This window comes from Silurus aristotelis (genome assembly GCF_946808225.1).
Source record: "Silurus aristotelis genome assembly, chromosome: 19".
Taxonomy (NCBI): domain Eukaryota; kingdom Metazoa; phylum Chordata; class Actinopteri; order Siluriformes; family Siluridae; genus Silurus; species Silurus aristotelis.
This window is the reverse complement of record NC_139592.1, coordinates 24,326,519-24,334,018: the sequence shown is the minus strand read 5'-3', so window position 1 is coordinate 24,334,018 and position 7,500 is coordinate 24,326,519. Positions and strand designations below refer to the sequence as shown.

General features: G+C 46.2%; 2 protein-coding genes across 4 annotated transcripts in view; both read right to left on the bottom strand.

Moving 5' to 3' along the window:
• The window catches only part of camta2 (calmodulin binding transcription activator 2), an 11,463-nt gene extending 11,037 nt beyond the window's left edge, over window positions 1–426 (bottom strand). The window contains exons 1-2 of one of the 2 annotated variants that reach the window (XM_083521640.1): window positions 407–426; window positions 44–86 (exon numbers count right to left, since the gene is read on the bottom strand). The gene's annotated coding sequence lies outside the window, so the exon portion shown is untranslated. Of the gene's footprint in view, window positions 1–43; window positions 188–406 lie in introns of those variants that run through there. The other variant, XM_083521641.1, reaches the window with a different exon arrangement.
• A 2,193-nt stretch (window positions 427–2,619) lies between these two features.
• The window catches only part of LOC310715300 (stress-associated endoplasmic reticulum protein 2), a 5,712-nt gene continuing 831 nt past the window's right edge, over window positions 2,620–7,500 (bottom strand). Inside the window, exons 3-5 of one of the 2 annotated variants that reach the window (XM_083521651.1) lie at window positions 5,036–5,091; window positions 3,968–4,043; window positions 2,620–2,914 (exon numbers count right to left, since the gene is read on the bottom strand). In XM_083521651.1, coding sequence (XP_083377777.1) covers window positions 2,887–2,914; window positions 3,968–4,043; window positions 5,036–5,091 — 160 coding nt within the window. In that variant the 3' untranslated portion in view covers window positions 2,620–2,886. The remainder of the gene's footprint in view (window positions 2,915–3,967; window positions 4,044–5,035; window positions 5,092–7,500) is intronic. The other variant, XM_083521652.1, reaches the window with a different exon arrangement.

Below are 7,500 nucleotides of genomic sequence, written 5' to 3'. Positions count from 1 at the left end.
AGAGAGACAGAGAGAGAAAGAAGGAGCTGATTCTGTCTCTTACCTTCCGCCTCCTCACACACAGCCGCCATGTTGTAGGGAATGGCCTGTGACGTCATCCAGCGGGAGCGCGCAGAGAGGTGGGGAGAGAGAGAGAGAGAGAGAGAGAGAGAGAGAGAGAGAGAGAGATGTAAAACTGGATAAATATTAGATGGCGGTGTGAGGTGCATGTTATCTAAAGTTGATCTAGGGTTGGGGTTAAGGTTAGGGTTAGTAATTGATCAGTAATTAATCAGTTATTAATCAATAATTGATCAGTAACGCTGCTGTTGGTCACGTTACCCCACAGCTCGATCCTGATTGGTCAGAAGGTATTGCGTTTTCTGTAGCAGCAGCTCTGAAGGTTTATATAAATTTACATACTCACTGCTTCTGAGGATGATCTCTACATAAACAGTCTCAAGATCCATGAGGTTCCTGTGGAGTTTAAACATAAGAACATGAAGGTGGATTTGGACTGTAATGAATAGAAGTCTGTTACAGTGGATCAGGACTACAATCACCATCAACACTCGAGTCACTTATTCGACATTACCTATTAAAGATAAACTCACAGGAACTCAGTTATAAACCTGTTTATCTGTAATTGATTTCTGTGAAGCTGCTTTGGGACAAAGTCCACTGTTAAAGCTCTCCACTGAACTGAAGTGCACTGAGAACACACTGATTATACCGTCACTGATGTAAAGATGGAGATGTTTATGCAACATGTATGAAAGGAGTCTCCAGTGTCAGTGCCTTGTAACAGTCAGAGATAAAGCTGCAACGTTTGGTTGTAAAATGAGAACAATGAAGGAATGAGTGTTTATAGCTGCTATAATGAGATTACAGCAGTCACATTCAGAGATTTTAGATGCATATGACCACAAGATATCTGTAGCATGAACACAAGAACAAGTTTTTGAAGTGTGTAACAGACAGTGGTGCAGTGGTCAGGAGTGGAGCAGGAACAGTGGAGAAGCACTGAAGTGATTGTGTGAAGATCATCCTAAGCAGTACATTTACATTTGGCAGATGATCTTATCCAGAATGACTTACATTTATCCAGTGGTGTGAGGTCAGGGTCAGTAAATCTTCTCTACTGGTCTAAACACTTTTAGAAACACTGACCTACATTTACAACCTAAATTCTAATATTTGTTCCATGAAATTGTATGAATTTCTTCCATCAGTTCTTCTCTTCATCTCGTAGAGTTTCTCTCGGCTGCACTGCTTCAGTACGTGGATGTGGATGTAGATTTTTTCGTCCAATCAGATTTCAGCCTCTATGTGCTGCCATGTGAATCTAATCTGCTCAGAACCTTCAGAATCAGTACTGCTGGACTTTTACCATCGAGAATATTACCAACAGCTGTTTCTTTAACCAATCAGATTTCAGATTCTCCTCACAGAGCAGCTCACTGGCCCTTTCTCCGTCTTCTGATTGGTTGTTCAGAGGGAAACTGTTACAGCCGAGTTCGACTGGTAAAACACGTGTGTAGCTCTGCACACGTTCATACATCTGAGTTAGACTTTTTTGTACCTACTGAAGAAGAGAAATTTATTTGGTCTCAAACACTTTAAAATCCATTATGAAGAAAAGCGAGACATGGTGAGGAGGTCACCAACCCTGAAGCTCGCTATCGTGTCTCAGCCTGGGAAAGGGTTTTATTCTCCACTTCCAGACCAGTGAATACGAGCAGTACCACTGGATTACAGCCTCTGGGGGGCGCTGCACATTATGAGTCTGTATCTCTGGAGAGTAGGTTGTATTTTATCTACACTTTAAAGTTTTTGTGATGTTATTAGACAAATATTGGTAGGTGCACAGTTGTGGTTGTAGTGTGGAGGTTTGGAGTGTAACTGGGGTTGTTGGTTTAGTAAAATGGTTTTCACCTCCAGATGTGAAACGTCTCTCTGTAATGCACGTGTTGTTATATTGTGTGTTTGTATTGTGTTAATGGTTTTATATAATTTTGACGTGATAGTGGTGTATTAAGAGGTGGATTAATTAACTCACTGAAGGCCCTGGTACCAAATACACGGCCCCCCACTGCATTTATCTAATGAGCAACTATGGGGTTGAATCTCATACAGCTGAGCAGGTGAGGGTTAAGAGCCTGCTGGAATTACTGGTGGTGGGATTTTAACTCAAGACCTTTTGACCAGAAGTCTTATATCAGGACACCTTAACCACTCTTAACCACCAGCTCCCTGTTCCCTCAGACTAAATAAAAGGGAGTTACTAACAGAGTAACAGCAGGGACCAAGCAGCTGCTTTTCGGCACTTTATTTCTCGCTCTTTTATTTCTACACTTGAACAGAAGATGAGGTTCATGAAGGTACAGAAGATACAGAAAATACAGAAGAGAGAACATGCACGACATTTCTGCCTAAAGCAGGAGATTAATGTGATGAACATGTGTGTGACTATAAATAGATAAAACGTATAATTAAACAGAATAAATGAAACAGTCAGAGCTGTAGAGTTGAAGGAATTCACCAGGATCTGAGCTTCATGACCTTCCATCCTGTTATTATTATTACATGGACAAACTGAACACTTTGTCAGTAACATCACTACAGACAGAAACACAGCTGTGTGTGTAGAAAAAATAGTTTATTTTCTTGTATAAAATTATTGCATAGCATCACACACACACACACACACACACACACACACACACACACACACACACACACACACACACACACACACACACACACACACAGAGTGTCAGTGAGAGAACAGTTCCAGTGTAATGTAAACTCTACACAGGAGTAGGTGATGATCAGACAAAATTCAGTGGGAGGAGCTTCATTTTGACCATCACTCAGAGCCATACATCAGGATCCTACATCCCCTGTCTAATACTCTGTATGATCTGAAAAATAGCTGAGAGACAGACAGGTGGGGGAAAGAGAGAGCGAGAGGGGGAGAGAGGGGGGGGGAGAAGAGAGAGAGAGAGAGAGAGGAACAGATTTAAGAAGATTTCTAATATTTTTCCCTCATTGTCATATTATTTAAAATTTGCCATAAACATACTATATACTGTGTATAAGGAGCTGCCTACCTTTTACCTGTCTCACCTCCGTCTTTCAAACTCCGACATCACCTGTCTCACCTCCGTCTTTCAAACTCCGACATCACCTGTCTCACCTCCGTCTTTCAAACTCCGACATCACCTGTCTCACCTCCGTCTTTCAAACTCCAACATCACCTGTCTCACCTCCGTCTTTCAAACTCCAACATCACCTGTCTCACCTCCGTCTTTCAAACTCCAACATCACCTGTCTCACCTCCGTCTTTCAAACTCCGACATCACCTGTCTCACCTCCGTCTTTCAAACTCCGACATCACCTGTCTCACCTCCGTCTTTCAAACTCCGACATCACCTGTCTCACCTCCGTCTTTCAAACTCCGACATCACCTGTCTCACCTCCGTCTTTCAAACTCCGACATCACCTGTCTCACCTCCGTCTTTCAAACTCCGACATCACCTGTCTCACCTCCGTCTTTCAAACTCCAACATCACCTGTCTCACCTCCGTCTTTCAAACTCCAACATCACCTGTCTCACCTCCGTCTTTCAAACTCCAACATCACCTGTCTCACCTCCGTCTTTCAAACTCCAACATCACCTGTCTCACCTCCGTCTTTCAAACTCCAACATCACCTGTCTCACCTCCGTCTTTCAAACTCCAACATCACCTGTCTCACCTCCGTCTTTCAAACTCCAACATCACCTGTCTCACCTCCGTCTTTCAAACTCCAACATCATCTGTCTCACCTCCGTCTTTCAAACTCCAACATCACCTGTCTTACCTCCGTCTTTCAAACTCCAACATCACCTGTCTCACCTCCGTCTTTCAAACTCCAACATCACCTGTCTTACCTCCGTCTGCCAAACAAATGTAATAAGATCGGCCATGTAATAATAAACACTTACCTGATCCACACACTACAAACACAAACAGAGCAAGGAGCCACGGTCCCACCGGAGATTTCTCCTCTCCCTGTACCCGCTAACACAGACACACAGACACAGACACACACACACACACACACACACACACACACACACACACACCAATAAAGGATAAGTCATTACATCATAAACCTGTATAAATCATTATAAAGAACACTTCAGTTCTCTAAATCTACACTGTGGAGCCAAAACTATCACTTTCAGGACTCCTTGTTCTTTTCTACTCTGAAGATCGTTTAAATGATGCTGGCTGTATGTTTGGGCTCATTGTCCTGCTGCAGAATAAATTTTGGGTCAGTCAGACACCTCCCTGATGGTACTGCATGATGGAGAAGTATCTGCCTGTATTTCTGCATTAAGAACACCATTAATCCTGAACACATCAACTCCATCTGCAGAAACGCAAATCCAAACCTGCAGGAAACCTCCACCATGCTTCACTGTTTCCTGCAGACACTCATTATTGTGTCCCTCTCCAGACTTTTAGCCATCCTGCCTCCTGCTACAGCAAACCTTTTTTGCCCCTGTCCAAAGCTCCTGCTGCCATTTTTTTTGCCAACAGTTCCTCTGTTTTCATGCAGAGTTGAGACACTGAGCCTCGTTTCCATGTTGGAGGTTTGGCTTTTTGGCCACAATACTTTCATGAAAATCACTTCTAGCCAGACTTCTCCAGACAGTAGATGGGCATACCTGGGTTCTACTGGTTTCCTCCACTTCATTGCTGATGGCTATGCTGGACATCTTCTAATGTTGAAGGGAATTAAGCATGATGCGTATTTCATCTGCTGCATTAAGTTTCCTTGCTTGATCACTGCATTTACACTCCTAAACATCACCCATTTATTTATGCTTCTTCAAAATAGCTTGAAACCCCAGTGTGCTTTGAGATCTTTGCCTGGAAGAGACCTTACTGATGCAGTAGAACTTCCATGTGTCTTGTTGCTGTGTTCACTATTGCCATGGTGTCAGACCCGAGACATGAAACTGTCTTCCACAACCTCACCTTAGTAGCAGAGTTTGGTTTCTTACCCAGTTTGAAGCTCCTACACCGCTGTTTCTTTATCACTTCATCACTGAGGATCAACCTACAGATGAAACTGATGATCATCAGCACCTGCTAATGCACAAACCTGCTAATCACACCACACCAACCAGCTAATCACACCACACCCACCAGCTAATCACACCACACCCACCAGCTAATCACACCCACCAGCTAATCACACCACACCCACCAGCTAATCACACCCACCAGCTAATCACACCACATCCACCGGCTAATCACACCCCACCCACCGGCTAATCACACCTCATCCACCGGCTAATCACACCCCATCCACCGGCTAATCACACCCCATCCACCGGCTAATCACACCCCACCCACCAGTTAATCACACCCCATCCACCAGTTAATCACACCCCACCCACCAGCTAATCACACCCCACCCACCAGCTAATCACACCCCACCCACCAGCTAATCACACCACACCCACCAGCTAATCACACAACATCCACCAGCTAATCACACAACATCCACCAGCTAATCACACCCCACCCACCAGCTAATCACACCACACCCACCAGCTAATCACACCACACCCACCAGCTAATCACACCACACCCACCAGCTAATCACACCACACCCACCAGCTAATCACACCACATCCACCAGCTAATCACACAACATCCACCAGCTAATCACACCACACCCACCAGCTAATCACACCCCACCCACCAGCTAATCACACCCCACCCACCAGCTAATCACACCCCACCCACCAGCTAATCACACCACACCCACCAGCTAATCACACCACACCCACCAGCTAATCACACCACACCCACCAGCTAATCACACCACACCCACCAGCTAATCACACCACATCCACCAGCTAATCACATCCACCAGCTAATCACACCCACCAGCTAATCACACCCACCAGCTAATCACACCACACCCACCAGCTAATCACACCACACCCACCAGCTAATCACACAACACCCACCAGCTAATCACACAACGTCCACCAGCTAATCACACAACGTCCACCAGCTAATCACACAACACCCACCAGCTAATCACACCACACCCACCAGCTAATCACACCACACCCACCAGCTAATCACACCCACCAGCTAATCACACCACACCCACCAGCTAATCACACCACACCCACCGGCTAATCACACCACACCCACCGGCTAATCACACCACACCCACCAGCTAATCACACCCACCAGCTAATCACACAACACCCACCAGCTAATCACACAACACCCACCAGCTAATCACACCACACCCACCAGCTAATCACACCACATCCACCAGCTAATCACACCACACCCACCAGCTAATCACACCACATCCACCAGCTAATCACACCACATCCACCAGCTAATCACACCACATCCACCAGCTAATCACACCACACCCACCAGCTAATCACACCCACCAGCTAATCACACCACACCCACCAGCTAATCACACCACACCCACCAGCTAATCACACCACACCCACCAGCTAATCACACCACACCCACCAGCTAATCACACAACATCCACCAGCTAATCACACCACATCCACCAGCTAATCACACCACACCCACCAGCTAATCACACCCCACCCACCAGCTAATCACACCCCACCCACCAGCTAATCACACCACACCCACCAGCTAATCACACCACACCCACCAGCTAATCACACAACATCCACCAGCTAATCACACCACACCCACCAGCTAATCACACCCCACCCACCAGCTAATCACACCCCACCCACCAGCTAATCACACCACACCCACCAGCTAATCACACCACACCCACCAGCTAATCACACCACACCCACCAGCTAATCACACAACACCCACCAGCTAATCACACCACACCCACCAGCTAATCACACAACACCCACCAGCTAATCACACAACACCCACCAGCTAATCACACAACATCCACCAGCTAATCACACCACATCCACCAGCTAATCACACCACACCCACCAGCTAATCACACCACACCCACCAGCTAATCACACCACACCCACCAGCTAATCACACCCACCAGCTAATCACACCACACCCACCAGCTAATCACACCCACCAGCTAATCACACAACACCCACCAGCTAATCACACAACATCCACCAGCTAATCACACCACATCCACCAGCTAATCACACCACACCCACCAGCTAATCACACCCATTAGCTAATCACACCACACCCACCAGCTAATCACACCCACCAGCTAATCACACAACACCCACCAGCTAATCACACAACATCCACCAGCTAATCACACCACACCCACCAGCTAATCACACCACACCCACCAGCTAATCACACCACACCCACCAGCTAATCACACCCACCAGCTAATCACACCACACCCACCAGCTAATCACACCACACCCACCAGCTAATCACACAACATCCACCAGCTAATCACACCACACCCACCAGCTAATCACACAACATCCACCAGCTAATC